The following is a 22,625-nucleotide window of genomic DNA, read 5'->3' as shown; positions in this document are numbered from 1 at the left end:
GGGATCACTGTGAGCTAATAGGTCATGACAACCACTTTGGCACTTTTAGCATTTTAGGACTTCTCTTAGTCAGGAATTGGAGTGTGTCAGATACCGCTGACTAGCTGAATATTTGTCATGACTGCCAGTTTTGTCGCTTGGATTGTAATGATCTGTCCAGCTGTGACTGTTTTTTTCCCAAGGAATGTTAGTGCTCCCTTTGAATAGTTTTAACACTGGCTAATTTTTCACTGAATAGCATCCCAACATGAAAGTATCTATTCATATCAAATGTCTTTCTAGCTGAAATGTGTGTAACTATTTCTGTAGTAACTTCATTAACACAGCAGCATTATAAGGAAACTAGCAGAATTCAGTTCTACCATGTCAGCAATTTGATTTTTTGTAGCAAGGAAATGGCTGGCTGAAAAAGGACTAATATTTTTTTTTAAAGGGTCCATATGGATGTAAAAAGTCTTGGTGCCATTTGGTATAAATTGTAATCAGTTCCAGACTCTGCTGCACTCAGAAACTTGAATCATGGAATTGTACGTGGTGGTTTCTGTATTTTGAGGGCTCTTACCTAAACCGCAGCTCTTGTAACAAGTAAATGGCTACATCCATGGTGTCCAATCCCTCGTCTTAATGATGTTAAGAAAATGTTTGTTTAACTATGAATCAAAATGGTATTCCTAAGCCCTGCAGCTTTTCAGGTGAAATGACAGAACCAGCCTTGCTACACTGGGGCAAAGTAGGTGGGCTCCAGAGGCTGAGGTCAGATGGGTTGAATTTCACTTAATTCCTTCATTGTGGTTCCTTTGTTAAAGCATTTCTGAAGGCCTGGAGCCAGGCAACATGGACTACTGAGCACTGGGATCTAAGTGGAGTTTAGGCTGTTTGGTCTGCTGTTGGCTCCCCCTGCGTGTTTTAAGGCATATTAGAGGTAAGAAGAGGCAAAAGGGAAAGGCAGAAGCATGCATAAAGTATGTTGTTTGCTTATGTAGTGTCTGTAATAGAAGAATGGGGCTGTGATGAGGACACGACTATTGAACCAGAAGAATGTTTTCAAGTTTCATTCAGGGCTTAGGTCAACTGCTGCCCTCTTGAATCAGGCAGGGGAGATGGAAGGTGGCTGGACACACCAAAATCTCTTCTGTGAATTGCTGGTAACAGAAATTGATAGGCCAAGAGGGCACTTAGGCTTAGGTTTGCTGGTTGGTTTTTCTGTGGAACCAGAGCCAGCATGTGTCGTCTCTCTGAACCTAGTGGTAGCTCGTAACCCCATGACCAGTTTCAACCATGTGTGTAAGGCAAATGAGATGAAAAGGCCAAGTACAATCTGAGGCCTATGAAGTTTGCTGAACAGCTAGAGACAAGTGACCCAACTAACCCTCCTTGCTGAGAGCATGGACAACATTTGGTTTGGCAGCAGTTGTGTCAGTGCATCTGCATCCATCACCCTGTCCTGGCACCGGCAGCTGCTGACGGGTGCTGCCTGTGCTTGCTGAGAGTGGCAGAGATGCAAGGAGCTGGAGCTGGAGTTAGTCTGCTGAGGAGAGAGTTGCAAGGAAAAGTTACAGAAATTCAGGATTCATTTTAGTTTTGTTGTTCATGGAACAGCTTGGGTTTGGGTTGTTTTTTTTGTCTGAAATAACACAAAGTAAGGGGGTCAGAGTGTATATTGTCTGAAAATGGCAAAGTCCCAGGCTATTCTAAACTTGTTGTTTTAAAAAGATGTAATAAATCAGCAAGGAGCCAATCTTGTGGCTCAGAATTACAAGTTCAGTATAGTGTTTGTCCCCAAGCAGAGACTTCTAAGGGTACTGAAGTCTGAGTGTTATTTCCTCAGCTGTCATACTGGTGTACTCCCAGGAAAAGCAGAGACTCGTACTGCCACTGTAACTCCCTAGCAGGGGAAGGCTTGAAGGAGTACTGGGATGTCGAAAATCTGAGGCTGTGGTGCTGATTGCAATGGCAGCTTTGGGCCTAGGCTGTCTTTCAGAGGTGAACACAGCCAGCTTCTGAAGCAGGAAGCCGCCGTCTGGAGGTGGCAGTGAGGGAGCACTCTCTTGTCTATGAATTTTCATGATAGCTGAAAGCAGACTGGAGCGCATCTTGCATCCAGTGAAAGGTTTTAACTGTGATTTTGGTTTTTATTGAGATCGTAGGATTAACCTTAAGCAGGACAACTAAGAGCTCTTTAGTTACGGAATTCCCTAGTAAGACCAGACCTTCCTTCCTTCTTCCTTAACCACAGCAGGCAAGCAAGAATTAATCTTTTTTTTTTTTTTTTTTGTGATTACAGACCAGCTCAAGTGTTTGTAGTTACCTCTTTTGACTGAGAAGAGCAACTGGCCCTCCATCCCTCTCTTGCTTAATTGTAGAAAAGTCGAGTGAGTTGGGCACTTTACAAAGAGTCTCCTCCTTAAAGATCCCTTCCCCTACAATTTTATTCAGAAATTTTTCTTGCATTTTAACACACAATCAGATTTTAAATGTGCAGTATCTTCCCTAGTCCTGATGTCAAATTCCAGCAGATAGAGAGGAGGGGCCCTGGGAAGGACTGATGCTTCTGCACATTAACAGGCACATGGGCTTTAATGAGATCTACTGAGTGTGCAGTACTGAAAAGAACACAATTTATGGTATTTTTGGTTCAGTAGATGATCCAAATATTGGAAAAGAAATTTGATTCAGAACCAAAACAAGTATTTCTTTTTTTTTTGTGAAATGAGAAATAAAAATCTAATTTTCGGACAATTGGACCCAATTTGACTCACTTTTAAAAATCTCTTGCTTTCCTTTTAATGCAGGGCAGGTCTAAAAGACACAGCAAAAATGTTTCATTTGGAAAATATAAAAAGGACCTGTTTTGGGATTTCCAAAGCAAACTCTTTCACTCTGGAGAAAGTCAAAGTGAAACATCTGTCAGTCTCCTAATCTCTTTCTCTCCTTCCACTAAAAACCAGAGCTGATGGGAAGGTACAGTTCATCAAGAAAAGGAAATTCTCCCCCTTCTCTTCAGTATTTTCTGAAAACCAGGCCATCATACTGAAGAGCCTTATTTGCAGATTTAGTGGGAAACATGCCTAAACCAGGAAAGAAGAAAAATTCCGTGGGAGTCAGCTTCCAAGTCAAACAGTTTCTGTAGGTCTGTGTTTGAAATCTTCCCTCTGGAAGCCTAACTTCAGGCATTAACTAATTCAGATTCTGGTCTTATTAAAACAGCATGAGAAGGAGAAACCAGCCAGACAACTCCATGTGACTATTGTAATGCAAATTAATTCTAGTACTGTAAACACCTGAGGGGTTGATTCTTGTAACATAAACACCAATAAAAGAAAAAAAAAAAGCCTACAATTAGTAAATAGCTTTTTTCTAAAAAAAAAGGTGATTTTATTGAGTTTTAATATACAGCTTTAATATGTTAGGGTAATCATACAAGATCTCTCTTGTGTTCAATTTACACATTACAATACAGACGTGAGCTAAAATCTTTTGTTTTAATGTACAAAAGGAATCCAATGTTGTCCACTAGCAGCTTTGAACTTGGCAAGAAAGGTTCTAAAGACTTTAAGTGCAGTAACAACCATACAGAATACAAAATGAATATAAGGACTTTTCGCCAAGGTATATAAACATTTGAAAACAAATGGTGCCTGCTCCACAGGGCAGACAACGAGCAAATTAAAAAAGAGTCACTGACCAATGTTCCAGAGAAGGAGGAGCATTACCCTGTGTAACAGTTCTTATAAAATGGCCTAAGAATATCTGTATCATAGAATTTGTACTGATCAGAAAAAAGGTCTGAAAAGAAACAGTAGGCAAGGAACTGAACAATCAAAACATGACATAGTAATATAAAATATTTCCATCACTATTTAAATGCCAAATTAATCAAGCAATAGTAAAAAACAAAAAACAAACCAAAAAACCAAAGCTCTTCTGTTTAAAATAACAGCACTGTTTTTGCTCATTTTCAAAGATTTTTTTTCTTATGAACACACTATATACTTGATTGTTTCTTTCATACAGAGTAATGTGTCCGTTTGGTCTGTCACTTCAGTGAAGCTGATATACGATCAGCCCATCATGTCTCACCTTTGACACATTTTAATGCTTTTCTCCCCTTACGTTTGCTACTCCGGTGCCTTCTCTTCTCAAGTTAAATACTTTTCTTCCTTTTCTTTATACAGTGCAGAGTATATGGGCTTAGGATATGGAAATTTTCCTCTACTCCAGTTCACTGTCTAGTTCTGAGTTCAGTGGTGTGCAGTAGTTTGGCTTGTCTGAAGGTACGTACCCTGGGAGACACAAACACTTGTACGAACCTTCCGTGTTAATGCATTTGGCATTCTTGCAGAGAGACATCCTGTTGTTCAGCTCGTTGCACTCATTCACATCTGCAAAAAGGAAACACCAAAAGTCATGTACTGAAGTCTGGTGTGTAGGTAAAACTCACTTATGTCCAGCATTGTCAGGAGTAGAACATGCTGTATGAATACACCGAGAACTTTATTTTCAGTTCAGATCAGGTGGAATTAGGCTGGGTCAAAAGCTGTAACAGACGAGTTGGGAAGAGGTGGAAGTTGTTATAGGAAATCAGTAGCGTATTAAATAGCTATAAACTGTTAGATTACCAAGTCCAAATTCAGCCTAAGCTGCAAACCAAAAATTTAATAACCACTTACAAGTTTTTATCTGATGACTGAAAAGTGGCCTAACTTGAAGCTCCAAGTTCTTAGTAGAATATCAGTATTTGCACTCAATATTGTGCAGCGTTGGCCTGAAAGACACAGGAGCTACATCTTTTCTTGCTAAGGAGGTCAGCTTGCCATAAACTCCTAAAGATTACAAGGCGTGCAGACAGCTTTTCATGATACAGCTGGGAGACCTCAGCTGCGGGTTACAAAGCGTAACCTTGCTAAGCAAGGTCTGAAATACCCACACATGGTCTCTACTAGGCTTCTACACTGAGGGGTGGTGTTTTGCTTCATCTTCTCACCGACACCTGCCATTCCCATGTTGTGTTGCTTTAATTGAAGACATAGTCATTAGATGTCCTGGTTGTGCAGATTTACTAGTTCGAGAGTGAGAGGAATAGTTGAGTCTGTTGACTGTTGAAATCAGAGAGAATGAGGGGCCAAACCCCACCAAGTGGTTATCTCCATATTTAGGCGATTCAACCACTCTAAAAATCTGCTCCTAAAATTACTCTTCTACTCAGAATCCAGTTCATCTGCTTAGCTCACTAAAGCCTTTGAAAAACATTTGTTCTGTATATTAGTGTTAAATTATTGATATAAGTTTAAGCTTCATTACACAAATGTGTGTCTGCTCATTTCTAGGCTCTTAACTGAACATAGCTGTTAACGACCAAGATGAACTGAGGAATACCAACAGTTATTTCTGTAACAGTATTTACTGGCTTTTGCAGTAAATCCAACAGAGCTGGCATCTTTGGTGCAATTCAGGCGATCATCTCTAACCCCTTTGCTCCACCCCTCCTTAGGTCAAGTGACCAAGGAAACTGACAGAGTGACAGAAGAAGATGAAGAAATAGGCTGTCCTCACCAACACAAGTCATTTTGGCCATGTCCAGGTGATAACCGTCAAAGCAGTCACAGGTGTAGCCTTCCTGGACTCTTACACATCGGCCATTTTCACAGCCATTCAGAATACCACATTCCTCTGCTTGTAACTCCTCAAAGCTGTTCAGAAAACCTGGGTGGAGAAAGAATTGCAAAGTCAGTTAGAGAGCCGTTGAATCAGTATACCCAAATGTATAGTGAGAGTCTGAAATTCTCTCAGAAGTTTGCTGGAATGTGACTTGACTTTGCAGAAAATAGGTCAGCTTTAGCAGATCTGCACCATCTGGAGTTTTAAATGCACTGGAAAAGTGCTGTGATATGCTTCAAGATGAAAACTGAATAACTTTGTGAACTTTTAAGTTTTTAATTTGTGTTTAAAATCTGTGGGGCTTTTTTGTAAAGGAAACTGCATAATTTGACAGTATATTTTTAAAAGGATGAATCAGTGTTTTCTGAATAGCACTTTTTATTTGAATTGTTATGTGTATCAACCTTTATGGGAACAAAGGTAAGATGTAGTAGTGCAGTTTGGGGTAAAAGTTCCTTAAAACAGTATTCTAGAAAAATAAGGGGGGTGTGTGGGGAAGAGATGAATTCTAATTTATCTAGAAGAAAACATACTAAAACAAAAAAAAAAAAAATCAATCAATCTCAACTGCCTTAAGGAAAGTAAGAAGAAATGAGAGACTTCTTTCCTGTTGTCGTTTTGGTTAATAACCTTTTGGCTGGTACTTCAGCGACTGGTGCCAGTACAAATACCCATAATCTACCAATTGCTCCTTGTCATAATTCTAGATGGTGAGTAGTCATAGCTAAAGAGTTGTCTTGTATTCAGTGGTTTGTACAATGCCTTTTGTGCTCCCTGTCTTAGGGCTTTTTTGAGAGTTATGCTTTTATGTATAAGGAAGGATTTATACTTAAAAAATTATTTGACGTATTTACATGTTCAGAGATTCTCTCTAGGACTGAATTGCTCCTGTTAGTCCTGCACAAGTCTTTTCACTAGCTTTTTATTTGTGGAGCAGTGATGTAACAGGACTGCAGATGGCAGCCCATCACATCAAAAAGACTTTTGAGGAAAAAGTTGAGAACATTTGAGAATTGTAGGTTTACCAGCATAATGACTCTATAGTATAGAAATGGAGGGGAAAGTGGAGCTGGAGCGGACTAGAGAAGGATACATCTACCCCTCTGCTCCGTAACATAGAACTGATTTATATTGTTGCAACAGTTGTGATACGTAGATCTGAAAAGCTACCTAGGAATATAAATTTCTCCCTTTTCTTGTTCTTGTTCTTCTGTCTTTTTAAATTTACTGCATCCTGTCTTGGTTCTTGAGGCCCTCTTTTCTCTTGTCCTGCTTTGCCTTTCCTACTCTGCACTTTCTGTGTCATCCTTCACTTAACTTCTGTACTGTCATTTCCACTCCCCCTTTCTTTGACTACATACATTGTTTCTATCCCAGATTTTCTCTAGCATGGTGGGATTCTTAGCAAGGATTATGCTGGTCAGTCATACACTGAATAAATTCTGGAGACACTGAACACATAATGTGACATATGTACTTGCTGACATATGCCACATCTCAAGAACATATATAATACATAGGATGCATACAAGTGTACATTAAGTGGGAGATGTTACAATCTTTTCCACAAAGTAAATCACATCTCAGTGCAATAGTACTGAGGATATTAGGAAGACTGTCATGATGTATAGTAACAATGTAGTAAAAAACTTGACCAAGTTTCATTACCTTCTCAAGTCCTCTAACAGAGCTTGCAGAGGGCTCAAGAGGGTGTGTTAAAGTGAAGACCTTTGCTAATTTAGAAAACAAACACTGCCAAGAAAAAGGTGCCCCCCCTCGAGATGTTTTTTAAAGAAAAGGCATAATTTATTTGACATATAGTATATATGTGTATATATACATATTCCACCCCCCCCTAAATACAGTATGTTGTAATTTTAACTAGCTAAAACCAAAATATTTATCCCTCACAGCAAGTTCTGCTTCACAAAATATTCTACTTCAAAACAGCTGGATAGGACCTGGGTTGTAATTCTGATGGGTGCATTTGGTCTGCAGAAGCTGATTGCACACAGATGACAAATATTATACTGAAGTACATGGCCCTGCCATGGGATGGGAGGTATTGTCATATTCTTCATACAGACCACAGCAGGATTGTGACCTTGAAGTCTCTGATGCCCTAAACATGTGGCAATTCTGTCATACAGCTGTGTGTTTTGGCATTTCTTATGCATTTGCTTGCCGCTGTATCTAATTCAGTGATAGGATGGGAGCAACAGACAGGAGCTCTTATGCCTCTGTCCCTAAGACAGTGGACTCAGCTGTGGATTCAAAACTTTCCACAATTTTATTGTATTTATTCACCACTGCTTATAACTTGCAAAGTGATTCTTTCTCACTCAGTATTTTATCTGTCACATTGGTTACCTAGTCATCTTTCTGGCCTTGTCATTGTTTGGTAGTTTTCATTTGTGTGACATTTCAATCAAACATTAACACTCAGTACTGTTTAATTAGAATCAATCATCTGGATATAAAGAAATAAGACATTTTACAATTCTGTCTACGGCTAGAAGGTCATTTAGATGCTAAATAGAAATGAACTCATTGATCCGATTTGTGTAGTTCTGTATAAATGTATGAAGTGCAATGTGTGCAAGAAATGCCTATCGCCCTTCTAACAGTGTGCTGTAACTCTCCTGCCCTGTTTTGACCTATTACTGTTACTTAAAAAATCACAGAATCACAGAATCATCTAGGATGGAAAGGACCTTGAAGATCATCTAGTCCAACCGTTAACCTAGCATTGGCAGTTTCCAACTACACCATATCCCTCAGCGCTATGTCAACCTGACTCTTAAACACCTCCAGGGATGGGGACTCCACTGCCACCCTGGGCAGCCCATTCCAACACCTAACAACCCGTTCTGTAAAGAAATGCTTCCTAATATCCAGTCTAAACCTTCCCTGGTGCAACTTGAGGTCATTACCTCTTGTCTTATCACTCATTACTTGGTTAAAGAGGCTCATCCCCAGCTCTCTGCAACCTCCTTTCAGGTAGTTGTAGAGGGTGATGAGGTCTCCCCTCAGCCTCCTCTTCTCCAGACTAAACAACCCCAGATCCCTCAGCCGCTCCTCGTACGACATGTGCTCCAGACCCTTCACCAGCTTCGTTGCCCTTCTCTGGACTCGCTCGAGTAATTCAATGTCCTTTTTGTAGTGAGGGGCCCAAAACTGAACACTGTCATCGAGGTGCGGCCTCACCAGTGCCGAGTACAGGGGTAAGATCACTTCCCTGTCCCTGCTGGCCACCTTGTACAGGAGAACAACATTGGGGAAGAACATAGTGGCAACTTGTAGGCCATATGTATAAAGCACGAGAAGTTACCAGTTCCTTCTGATACCTCCACTTTTCTTCTCTGAAACTGTGAAAAAATATACTGGGTCTGTACAAGGTGGCTGATTTTGAGGAAGATGCAGAGATCTTTAAGCATTCCTCTTCCACAATTCTTAACAGTGAGCTGGGCCAGACCTGTAAAGAACCCTGATCTTCCTCAAGTACAACTGAGATGCTGTATACAGTCCCTCACACTCTGCTTGGCAGGCCATTCCATCTAGCCTGAAGGTTATATGCATATTCTCTGATCATACTGTGCTGTACATTTTCTCTGCTGAGTGAGAACAACTTGCATGCTCTCCATTTCCCCCATATAAATTCTGCTGGAAAATCATGGAAAGCTGGCGTGAAGGGTTTTTTTTTTTCTTTCAAACTAAATGCACTCCGAAGAAATCTGTCGCATGCTCCAAAGGAAAATTAATTTGTGAGAAGGAAAACTGGCAATCCTTTTGACCTTTAGCTATAAATCTGTTGGTAAATACAAATTTAGTACACTTGGCACAAACTATTTCACTATATTAAAAATTAATATTGTGCTCTGAGCCCAACTGGACTCTTATACAACACTGGCTCTTGAACCAGAACACCTGACTGAAAGCTAGTGTCATAGGAATAACTAAAACATAAATAGGCCACATTACTCAGAAGCAAACAGAAGAATGAAGCCAGCTACAGGGAAATAATCCAAGTTACAACCCTCATTTCAAGTATTTTACATAACAGAGAAACTTGCTTACGGTCTTCAACAAAGTATGGATTAGTTTCTGGAGTGTAGTGCTCCTCAAAGTCAACCAAAGCATCTTGTCCATATGGCCGTCGAGATCCTGGAACAGGAATGTTGCACAGCTGGGCATAATCCTCTGAGGGGGGAAAGAAAATAGGATATAAAACTAATCACACTTGTAACACAAGCTGCATTACATTAGTCCCAGTGAGCTGTGGTTCATATTAGCTGGAAATAAACTTATCTTCCTAGAAACACCATAAATCTGCAATTTCCACAAAGCATCCCCTCTTCAAGAAAAATGTCATTAAAACGTTAATGAGCCAAATACAGACTATTAAGTCATAACAAGGATAACACCAGGGATAGATTTGAGTCAATAACTGTACAGAAAGTTATGGGTCAGGTTCTTCTGGCCTGCACGGGAAGCAAGAGCAGAGGGATGCTGTGTATCCCACTGCCAATGCACCCCTCTTCGGGGCGATATATCCATGGTTACACTCCTCATCCTGGTGGAACAAGGCTATCCCAGACCATTGCAGCTGCTAGCAAAAGCCACCCCAAAGGAAGCAAAAGGAGCAGGTGGGGCCATATTTCTGGCATGTTCAGACAAACTGCAGAAATCACAGAATGAAAAATCCTTCTAAAATAGCCCACACTCATCTGCAAACTGGATCTTCAAACCACAAGCTTAAGTATGAGTGCTGTTCAAAGTCTCCTTGGCTGTGAACCTCGAAGGGCAAGGGGAAATGCACAGGAGTTACAGTGATTTTCTCCCTCTCTCCAATAGCTAGACTATACAAGTTGAAGCAGACCAAAGCAACTCTTCAGTTTAGGTGTCAGAGTCCATGTCTGAAATGCTGATACAGAGTTTGATTTTTTATTTATTGTGGCACCTCTGTTTTCCTTACCATTTACTAAAATATATACAAGACAATTTATTTGAAAATAGAAATGTTGTTAAAATACAGCAATCCAGGTGCTCCTTTACTGTTGCTACAGGCTATTTAGCATCTGTTTCTGTGAAGACTGCCCGATGTTCTGAGAATCAGGCAGAGTAAGGACAGGAAAGAAAACCACCAAAAGAGAGAGAGGAAAAAAAGCCCTAAGCAGATACAAAATCCAAGAATTGCAGATGGTTACAGAGCCAGAAACCTCATGCTGTGTAGAACTGTCTCAGACAGCAAATAGTTGGATAAATCCAGACTGCCTCTAGACAGTGCAGAGCACAGCCCAACTTGCTGCCCAGCATTGTAATTTTATTTTCACAGGTACTATCCACCTGGAACAGTTTTATTTTGTACTGAAAAAAAAAAAGAAAAAAGTGTTCAAAAAGTCAGTTTGAATTCTGTGGTCAACAACTTGGCTCTTTGAGAGCATAAGACTGTCCAGTACAGGCAAAGCTTGTCTGTGCACATCCAGAACTGTCATGGGTGCCCGTCTGAGTCTGCAGAATGCACTCCCCAGAGAACTTAGAGATCACTGGAAATCTCACCACCTTCTGCTTCAAGTGCAAGGTGATTTCCTCTGATGTGCATATTCAAACAACCCTCTCCTCTCCCAGATGAAAAAGTACACTGCCTGAGAGAGGCGTCCCATAGCACATGAAACAAAGCCAGCATGAGAAAATAAATGGCATATAGCAAGTGTTAATTACATCCTTTAATGCACAGCTTCCCACTGAGATACTGTGATGATGAGCATAGATTTAAGAGCTGTTGTAGGAACAGAAACACCCCATTCTTCCTTCCCCACATCTAACCCCAGATAACATCCAGGTATGGCAATGGTCAGGTTATCATCTCAGGCCGACTCCATTGTTTTGTGTTGAGCTACTCATTATGCCCAAGGGCTTCGATCTGTACACAGAGAAAAGCTGTGCAGGAGTGTAAAAGCACTTTCTCACAGATGCACTCGAATGTTCTTGGCAAAGGAAATCTGTGAGGAAGAATCCACCACACAAAAACAGTCAATGAACAGCAAGGGGACAAGGCAAGCGGGTCTGAGGGATCACTACTACTTCCACGCAGATGGGATATGGAAAGGATCGGACAGAATCTGGACGTTGGCTTCTCAGATTACGCAGTGTTAATTTTGCACTTGGTGATACCGGTAGTAGAAACATTTGAAAATCCATAGAGCTGGAGCTCTCATGTACATGAGAGTTGGGTAGTTTGAAGATTATGCAAGACTATTTTATATTGCACGTTTGCCAATGCAAAGTTGTTTATTATCTAAAGAAAAATAAAGAAATGACACTAGAAACTTGTTTCCTGCCACACTGGTCCCTCACCAGTCAAGTTCTGAATGTCTGCATTTTTAGGTCTCATTATAAGTAAATTAGTGGCTACAAAATGATGAAGAGCTGTTTCAGGGCATACTGTAAACTTGGTATTTGTTACAAGGAGTTGTAACTATATCAAGGTCTTCTATAAGGCTACACAGACAACCGTAATAATCTATTAACCTCTTGAAGTCTCTTATGCTTAATTAACCATTTACACTCTAATATTTTAACGATTTATACATTATTTGTATATAGAGCTTTAATACAAAAGCTGACAGAATGTAAATAGTCTTAAGTCACTTTAGAATGTATACACATATCCTCCTTATATATATCATTTTGATACACACTGTGATAACTTGGAATTACCTAGAATACTCTCTTAATACTGTATGTTCTATTTAGTTGTCCAAGTACAGTAGACTTTATTTCTTGTCTCTAGTCTTTTGTAATGTGTTGATTCAGTTACTAGGTGCTCAGGAGATAAACCCAAGGAGAGCAACAGCAACCCACCTAAGAAACCAACAGTAGAAATTAAGGATCAATAACAATGGCAAGTTATCTATGCTGCCTTGCTGAGCTTGTCTGTCTGGCTTGTTTTTTTTTGGTTTTTTTTTTTTTTTTTTTTTTTTTTCCTAGGGAAGAAAAGGCTGGGCAGAGAGGAGAGTACAAAGACTGAAAGGTATTTGCGGGGCCACATTCTGGAAAGATCACAAGAACTGGCATTTTGAAATAAGGTAAACCAGAGACTCGGATGCCTGAGAGGAATGAACCCATCAGAATCCCCCCTCTGGAAGATAGAACAAGTTACAGCAAGACAGATGTGTATGTACGGTTTCTGTTGTTTTAAACTTTTCCCCTTGCTATGCTATGGTCCTACAATTCAAATTTAAAAATAGTGTATTTTGGGTCACTGTGCTGTATGCTGGTCACTGTTTTCCAGGGAGGGGAACTAAATGAATAGAGTGCAGTAAGATTTGTGGGTAAAAGCATGACTGGCACACAGGAAGTTGCAGCAGGTATACAAATGAGAAAACAGCATGATACTGCCCCAGGGAGATGACAGGAGGAGACTGAGATCAGAAAGGCATCAGAGAGCAAGGGAAAATGTGTAACTACCCCTGAATGACAAAAATATTTTAGTTGTCACAGAAATAAAGTTGTCCCTTTCAAAATAAACTTTCATGTAAAGTAAAAAAACCCTAATTAATTTACTGTAATTCACAATCAATGATAAAACCTTTTTCTATATGGATTTATTTTCTCTCCTCGCTCATCTTCTGGCTGTGATCAGGGAAAATACAACTGCAGTTCAAGAGGAAAAAAAGACTTGTGTTTTTAATATAATTTAGTCTATGTTGCTCCATGTGTTTCTAAGTTTTCCTCATAACTTGCAAATGAAGCATTGAGACAGCTTGTTGTATAACTCAGGATAGCTATTATAAAAGGAAGCTGATGTATGCTTCCAAAAATGTAAAGGACATTTTTTAAGTCAGATGTGTGCATATAAAATGAGCGTGTTAGGGGATTACAGCTAGATGCACATGCGTACTGGCACAGATGTTAGCTGTAATTGGTGATGAAAGCTAGGCTGACAGAGACAACGCAACAGGAATTGGATGCACTGACTGGCTTTTAGGTGCTTGTTAGCGTAAGTGCAGCTGTGCAAATGTGCATCTAATTTGCATATACAGTTGTTGTAACTGCACAAGCCTGTGTGGGCCTTATTTGTACCTGAAGGCCTAAAAATCCTGAATTCTTTAGTCAGAAAAATTATTCCTGACATAACCATGAAGCAACTGCACTACAGCAAATCCTAGCTCCTGCCCATAAAACAGGCTTTATTCCTCTTCCAGCTCTTCAGAATTGTCACCATCACACACACAAAAGGAGCCAAAGCTATCAACATCAGTGCAGTTCCTTTCAAATTATGTAAGAATGCAATACTTTCACCATGGAAGGAATCACTGGAGAGAAGGACAAAGCAATGAAAGCATTTATTACATGTAATATATGTCCCTTCCCAACCAGAGGTTCTGGACATCAGTCTGAATTGGTTAAGTTTATGCTCTCTTAGGAGACTGCATCATCTGTGAACCAAAGCTGAAGATATTTCTGCTCTACACTTAGACTGTGCTGTTTGACAATTTAGATAATTTCACTTTCTTCCATGAACAGATGCTGAGGTTTGTGGTGGACAGCATTCACATACATTTTACAACTCCTGATGCTAAAGGAAAAGGGAAAGATACTAGTCTTAAAGGATTTTTTTCATGAGTTAAGGATATTTGTAACCTCACATGGAGATACTCTAAATGAAATTGCTGAGGAAAAGCTCACAGTGGATGTAAAGCTCTTGTTAAAATTAATTAGCAACCTGATTATTTCAAAACCTCTTGGTAATCACAACGAATTCCACAACCAATGCTGCTCAAATTTCCTAAAACAATCTTCTCTCTCCTACTGCTCAAGGTGGATTGTTAAAAGTTATAGTACGAGTCAGGTTGTTTCTGCTACAAATTTGCAAATGGCTAACTCCTTGCTGACTCCCATGTGTGCTTGGACTGTGAAGTTCCCTAAGGAAAACCCTTCTAAGTCTACTCTGCATCTCTCTCCTACACCTCAGAAAAAGCACCAAAAATCTTCCATCTACAGAAATGAAAGCAGCCAAAAATCTGCAAAATTAAGCATAACACTTTGAATATTAAAGGCCCAATCACTGTAATATTTTGAGCCCCAATGATAATCCATTTGTCCAGAGTCCTTACCAGAAAGGAGGGAGGCACAATGCCATCCTAAATGGAAAGACAACCAGTGGTTTCCAGAAATGAATATAGTGCCTCCCTGCTGATCTTTACCATCTCAAAAGTAGACAGATGGAAACTCATCCTTTACACACATCGGTTTTCCCTGTACTTCCAGATTGTCATGAGTGACATTAGCCAGAACTTGAAGGGAACACCATGTTCTCATAATATGGAAGCTCAACCCAGAACTAACTCATAATGTTTACAAAGGAAACACAGAGTTCCTTGCAACAAAAATGCAATCCAGACAATCTGTTCTGCCAGAAGGGGTAGAATTCAACAACTACATGTAGGCATCTCCAAGGGTCTGCACCTGAATTAGTCACCCAGTGTCCCTTTCTAGTCCATGGAAAGGCATAACCACTTCTAGGACACCATCTCATCCTAAAGGACATGTCTAGAACAGGTCAGAGGAATCTAACACTCAGCGTGCCTATTTCTCCTTCCTGCTGGAAGGGGAAACTGGTAGGATCGGCACAGATGTGGGTTTCTGTATAAAAAAAAAATATGTGAAATTGGCCAAGAGAAATCCTACATTATACAACACCCCAGATGATTCATGTTACACATCACCCTCAGGTGTTCTAGTCTGGGCTTTGCAAATGCTAAGGTGGAGATAAAGAGAAACTTCAAGTACAGCATAAGACTTCAGCAGTTCTTTATGTGACTCGTAGTTCCACAAAACATCTGTAGCATCTACTGACTGGAGTTCTACCATTGTCCTTTTTGCAGATCTTCTAAACATAAAGTGGTTCTATAAAAACCCACAAAGTACTAGAATTTAAAATTTACAGTAAAAGAATAAAAGGTATGTATAAGGTTACACAAATAAGCAGGCTGAGAAACTGAATGCTGGTGTCCTTTACACTCCCCTAAGAATGTGTTCGTGACATTATCTTAGTAGTCAGACCACAAAGTTCTTAGTTACAGATGTAGAAATGTACCCCCACCCTCAATAAATAGTTATTAAAACATCTGTTAAAACTGTAGAGTCCCAGTCCCACCTTACCCCCTTTTTCTGTATTAAAACTTCTCCAGGCAGCCAGCTACAGAAGGAGAAAGCACCCTCCTTAACAGACCAGCATATTTGTAGTTCAGGGGCACATAATTCCACCTCCCTAGCATCCTGAGGTGTTACTGAAGCAAAGGTGGTACTGCACTGCAATAACAAACTCCAAGAAGATCATTTTACAAATACAAAAATAGGCAGTCTCCCTAAACGAAACACTGATCCTGGCACACCACCTTACTCAGTATTTTCTACCTCCTCCCTTCAAATTTCCTGTACCCTGTAACAATACACCTTGTCTAAAACCCACTCCAGTCCCATGAGGGTCTCACAGGAGCTTCTGGAGGCTCAGCAGGTTTGTAATTTAGGTGCTACATGTTCAGGTTAACATGTACCTTATTTTAGATTCCAGATTTTTCCAGTCTTGGCCAGTTGCTCTATTTTCTGGCATGGATGCTTTGACCCAGCTGCTAAACCCATCAGTGCCTGTCCTGCTGCCAGTTACTACAGCATGGTAACTCTGGATGGTGACAGCTGGGTCTTAGGGCACTACCAATAAATTGACCAAGGAAGCAGAACTTCTGAAGGCAGGTCATCCAAGAGGTTTTTTGGGGGTGAGTGCAATGAAGAAAGGATATTTTGCTTTTATTATTTAAAACAAAAGTATCCAATTTTCTAATTTTCCTCAATTGGTCAATTATCACAGATTGTAAATGACAAACCTCAAATAATACAGAGGTTTCTCAAGGATAATTACTAAAAGTTCCTTGGGCACGTACAGCCTAACCCCACAATAAGCCCAGAAGGAATACATTTCTGTAGTTAACATTTTGGTATTGGATGCAATCTGTGAAAGCCCTTATCTGTAATATGACAATATCATAAGATCATAATGTTAGGACCAATGTAATTGAAAACAATCTGTCTTTGCTTCCTTTGTTTAATGACAAGGCCCGCCCCACAAAATTGTTTGTACAAGTAAGACGTACTCAATCACATCACTACAGTTCATGTTTGCACTATTTTGATCAGGACTTTGAACTAGTATTTTGAGTTTGTTCCTTGATGTCATCAAAATACTTATCAGTGTTACTGTTAAGATGTCTCTGTTCAGTTGCAATACCTCAACAGGTGCTACTTATTTTTGTCTCAGGATCTCAATGTTTAGTGTCATTTTCAGTGGGGTTTGTTTGATCAAGCACCCATTTGTAATGTTTAGAAATCTTAGCAACTACATAAATTCATGCTGATGAAAGGCTGGATTTCTTTTTCATTTATCTGGATCAATTCTTACAGAAGTTCTCTATCTTCCTGCTGGTTTTATGCTGGATGCTACTTAAACAGGACATTTAAATCTTGTCATGAAAAATGGAAGTACTTTCAAGACAAGTTGGGACACAAAAGTTAGGGGTTATTTCCATTAAAGCATGAATTTGTTTTAGAAGGGACTTGCCGATGGGTCACTTATGGTGGTAGGCCTGTATTTCCTTCTTTCTAAGCACAGCATCTAGATCCTCAAATATAAGGGGAGTATAAACAAGGTAAAAGGAAACCACAGATAAGTGAATGATCTGTTCTATGATCCAATCCATTTCATGGTGAAAGTCTTCCGGTGATAACGCTTTTCACATCCCCAGGTCTTTTTTAACATGTGTTACAAATCTTCAGAATGCCCCTACCTTGGGAAATAAGCAGACACCTTCAGTAGTAAATCTGGCCAACACAATAAACAAATATTTAAAAATGGAGAAATTCCAGTTTCCCCAGCCAGGACTTGAACCTGTGACCTGCTGGCCCAGAGGTGTGAAAGCACTCTCTCGAGCCAATGATATCACTTTAAGTGCTACAAACTGAAGACATGTCAAATGAATCATTTATTCAGTTCAGTCAGCTTTCAATTTTTCTTGGTAAACATTCCTGAAAACAGAGGAAGGCTTCCAGGTTTCTGTGTGTGTGTGCGTGCACATGTGTGCGAGGACACATGAGCATATACCACCTCCAGTAAGAAATGTAAGCTTGTATGTTTGTTCTGACATAATAAAGATTCAATATGCTTTTATTTTTTTTAACTATCTATGTTCCAATCTATAAGGATGATTTAAAGTACTTGGGATGAAAGAATGCCTCGTAGTTTCACTTAAAGCAGATACTTTTCAGTGCATATTAAATGTCACATAAAAATTATCTTACATCTGGAGGGAGAAAGATTTGATGATCCAACATAATGCTCTTCAGCTTTGACTGAGGGTCATCCAAGTGTGGTTGAGCATGTCATCCATCAGGAACCTTCATGTCATTTTTTTAATTAATTTCTCAAGTTTCTTCATAGAGCTAGTTGGGATCTGCACCCCACTGCTGTCACAGGATTGCTGCTTTGGAATCCTGTGGTCCTAATGATCAAAATTCATCTAATTTCAAGCCTAAATATGTTCAGACTGAACTTGTTCCAATTTTTCCTCACATCAGTGCTGCTGTTTAATTTAAAAGCTTGTGGGAATCCTCTGTGATTGTGCTGCAGTAGAATCTTACAATTTGCAGCCTTTGTTCTGCATCTAAGTTTGGCTTTTTTCATCTTCTCTTGTAAGACAGGTTCTCCATTCCCTGACCATCTTGGTAGTCCTTCTCTGTTCCTTTTAAGATTTACTCTGCTTTAAATGTAACTATCTAGAAATCTTCAGAAGCAAGTCTTGTACCCACCTGAACTCTCTCTACCAGAACAGCTTTCCTTCCTTCTCTCAGGATTGCATGCTTTCATGACACAGATGGGTCACTGTCACCATGTAATGAACTTAGGACAAAGAAAAACTCCTTTCATTTGCTCTATCTTTCCACCTGAGGAGCTCCAGGTCATAGCAACAATTCTCACTATTAGTTATTGCCTTGTATTTTTTTTACTATTACATTTCATTCCATTGCAATTGTTATTCTAGCAGGTGTAGTAACTGAGTGCCTGGAAGCGCCCTCCTATAAGATTAGTTCTGACAAAGACATTTCAGAGATTCCCATCTCTTATAAATCAAGCTGCTGTCATGCCCTGTTTTTCTTCTTCAGTCTCTTTCTGGGGTAAGCATCAGCCAGCAGTTACTCCAGCCAACATCATCAAAATCAGGCGCTTTTTCCAGTTGCTGCACTTCCAAAACAAACTCAAACACGTAAAGATATATAAGAACAGGTTCAGGGACCTTGCAAGTAAATTATAAAAACATCAAACCCAAGCAGACACAAACAACCACATTAATGGTTCACTGAGCTTCTCTATGTAGTTTTAACTCCAGAGTTCTTGCTACAAGTAAAACATGTACTGCTTCACCCACAACATTATGGTTAGAGTAACACAGGCCCAAGTGAAAATCCAGGTACGATCAGAATAATATGCTTTACTAGTGGAGCATGGTACTCCTGTGTGGAAAACAGCATTACTGAAAGACACATTTGTAGTAAGAAAGCTACATCCAAACTAGGCCTTGGAATAGTTTATATGGGGGGAGAAGCTAGTATGGTACCAGCCTGTATATACCAGGGCTGACGAATTTCTAGCACAGCATGACATATACCTATGCTGCTTCCACCAGTCTCTTCTGCAGTCCCCAGTCCCCAGAAATAAGTCTGCGTGTCAGTGACAACACGTGTCTCTATAGCCATTTAGCTTTTGCAGTCACCACAAGAAGCTTCTACCTGAAATATCTTGGAACAATGCCTTATTTCTAAACACGTAAACAAAATACAGGCTTTTAAAAATAGACTGTCAGTTTTAACATTGTTATACTCCCTGGAAATTCTTCAGTCCTCATTAGTACTCCATTTCTCTTATCTATCTTAAATTGCTCATCTGTACATTTCATAACATCTGAGCATATAGCCATACAATAACAACTCATTTTTTGATAGGTTTTGTGATTCTAAACCACAACTTACCAGATCCTTTTCAAGCAAACACATCATATTGCAGCCAGCCTGGCAGAATATCACACTGAATAATGCATCTGAATGTATAATACCAGCCACAAAACCCCAAAACAGTTATGTAACCTGTTGAGTATTGTGTGTGTGCGAGCACATGAACTGCATCTCTATTTTCATATATGATCTTTAATTTGTCAGTCGTGTTAAGGAACTCTGCTATCCTTAAAATGCTCTCCTGTTTCCACCAAGGTTCTAAATGGCCAGTCACTGATAGCTGCCCCTGAAGGAAATGGGTCCTCTAAGTGCCAAAAAATAAAAGCAGCTACATTTTCAAAATCTGGACTGTAAACATTCCCCGTTAATTAATGAGAAAAATTTCCATTAGTTCTTGAAGGTTTTTTTTTTTTTTGTTCTTTCTTATGTTATTACCCCAAGTATAAATGCAAGAGATTAAACTGATTAGTATTTCAGATTTCATTCTAAGAATTGACACGTAGGTTTCCTTACCTGACTCTTTCATAGGACACAGTGCGCACTGCATGCCCCAGGCTTCACCGTATAGGCAACAGCACTCAGTGTATGTAGTCTGCTTTCCAACCAGAGGTCGACTACAAACAAAATCATCACTTAGATGCTGCCAGCAAAGATCCTGGTAGACCTCAGTTTCTTCAGTTTGTTCTGATGGAGAAGACAGTATTAGATCATCATCGCAGCACTGTTATTTAAAAAAGATACTGACACAATGCAGAATTTTCTAAACTTAGATTAGAAAGAGAACCTAGCTTTACAGATTTTGCTGAATACGAATTTAAGCTTAGAAGTCATGACCATTTTTAAGTGCCTGAGGTGGCTCATCCCTTGAGTGTTCAGCTCTGCAAAAATCTTAGTAAGGTTCTGATTTGGCACTCTTAGGCCAATTTAAAAGCACATTGGGTTGGACACCCAAGAAATAAAACTTCCTAAATCAGTAGTCATTGCTGAACGTTTAACACTGACTCAGCTCTGCTCTCATGGAAGTTAACAGAGCTTGACAAAAACCAGTGTTAGGGCTGAGGGGAATATTTGGGGAACTCCATCCATGGAATGAATCTTTGAAAATTGCTATTTTGCTTTTCTTACATTGCCATCAGTGGCATCTGAAAGAACTTTTACAGCTAGGGCAGAGCTGAACAAAAATTTTACATGGGCTCAATGGGAGACTGGACAAATACTTGGAAGAGAGTCCCATTAACTAAAGAGACAAACTACATCAGGCTCAGGAAATCCCCTGAGCTGAAAATAGCTGGAGGCTGGGAGAGTGCTGGGGAGGGTGAGGAGAAGTATTGTTTATCTGCTCTTCTGGTCCCTAATCATCCACTTAGAGCTATTGTTAGAGAGAGAATACCGCTGTGAACTACTGTCACATTCTTATGAATATTAACAAAAACATGTATTTTTGTCAAAGCTGGAATATTTCAGAGGCATACTAGTTCTGACAAAGATCTCAGTAGGAACAACTCCTAGTCGTAGCAATCTCTGATCACTGCTGATCAGAGGGAGAGGAACTGTAAACTTAATCTTCCACTTGGAATGTAAAAAGCTCAGCACAATTGTTTTGTAAAGACATCTGCAAGGTTTTGATTTTGTTCCAACATGGAGTGAAAAATAAGTGTTGTCACAAACCAAGGTTCTGTTTTGTCTCTGCATATCTATTTACTCCATTTTTACATGATGCACTGGTGCATGGCTGAGTACAGAATTGAAACCTAGCTCAAGAGTAAAATGGTGAGTTCTGGAAGTGCAAAGGTGATCAGCATTTAGATACCTATTCTACTAAGGACTTGCCAGAACACGCAGTGAAGAGCAGCAGTGGGTCTCTGCAACCAACTCCAAATTCTACTGGCAGTAAAGGAACCAGCCTGCCCCCGCCTCCTCTGCCTTAGGGAGGACATTGCCAGTAGTGATACAAGGCTTGAGCGCTTTGTGCTGGGTGAGAAGATCATTGCTGTGTCAGCCCCAGTGTCGCATGACGGAAGACCCTTTGGGCCCTTGCATTCTCTTCACATCCTAGATGAACCCAGAAGACAATCCTGCTCTTGGTTTGTTTAACTGAAGATTGAACAATAGAAATGCTGTGGTTCTTTCACAGTTTCAGGCAAGAGGATGACCACATTACTCCTCAAAAGTGTCAGTCTTATAATTTGGAGTAACTAAAGCAGGCATTCAGTCTGTATTCCCATTTCCTTTCACAGAAGCATCTTAGGAAAATTCATTGCAAGTTGCAGGGACCAGAGGTCTGGATTTATGGCTGTACAGTGCCAATATTAATCAAACCCATTGTAACATTTCTGTCAAAGATGTGTGTGGCATAGACAAAGCTGTGCAGACTGCATAATGCTCTGGATTTCTGAGACGTTCCTAAGAATCTCGTAATATCTAACATTTTTTCTGAAATCGGTGTCTACTGAAATTAAAAGAACATGCAAAAACCTTACTTTAAGAGTGATGCTGCAGCCCACAGCTTGAAAACGTGGGCTTGATGTACCCTCAATATTAATCAATTGAAAGCACAGCTACAGTTACAGCTATTTCCTCCTATATCCTGTTATTCCTGGTTTTATTCCTTGCTTTGTTAGAAGCAGTCACTCACTCTGAGCTGCATCTCCAGAGTTAGCCCACAGCCAAACCCCAGCCTTAGTGAGACAGCAAGCAGGCTGTGCCTCATTACCTACAAGGTTGGACGAGGCAGATGAAGAGCTGGTGAATCGGGGGGCTGAGGACTCCCCAGCCCAAGCCTAATCTCATGAATACTTTCAGCCATCTCCTGTCTGCATTGGCAAAGTGGAGCCCTGTGGAGTCCTACATCACGATGCCTTCTGGATCAACAGATGATGGTCCAAGCATTGCCTTCCAAAATC

At 40.0% G+C, this 22,625-nt stretch overlaps 1 protein-coding gene across 8 annotated transcripts in view; it reads right to left on the bottom strand.

The window, feature by feature from the left end:
• Positions 1 to 3,347: 3,347 nt before the first annotated feature.
• Positions 3,348 to 22,625, bottom strand: part of LTBP1 (latent transforming growth factor beta binding protein 1) — a 213,123-nt gene continuing 193,845 nt past the window's right edge. For all 8 annotated transcript variants that reach the window (XM_074863371.1, XM_074863363.1, XM_074863365.1 and 5 more), the window contains 4 exons: positions 20,236 to 20,406; positions 9,736 to 9,858; positions 5,554 to 5,703; positions 3,348 to 4,382 (listed from right to left, as the gene is read on the bottom strand). In XM_074863371.1, coding sequence (XP_074719472.1) covers positions 4,213 to 4,382; positions 5,554 to 5,703; positions 9,736 to 9,858; positions 20,236 to 20,406 — 614 coding nt within the window. In that variant the 3' untranslated portion in view covers positions 3,348 to 4,212. The remainder of the gene's footprint in view (positions 4,383 to 5,553; positions 5,704 to 9,735; positions 9,859 to 20,235; positions 20,407 to 22,625) is intronic.

Source organism: Strix uralensis, chromosome 3 (genome assembly GCF_047716275.1).
Source record: "Strix uralensis isolate ZFMK-TIS-50842 chromosome 3, bStrUra1, whole genome shotgun sequence".
NCBI classification, from domain to species: domain Eukaryota; kingdom Metazoa; phylum Chordata; class Aves; order Strigiformes; family Strigidae; genus Strix; species Strix uralensis.
Note: the sequence above shows the minus strand (reverse complement) of the source record. Positions and strands in the feature narration are given on the sequence as shown.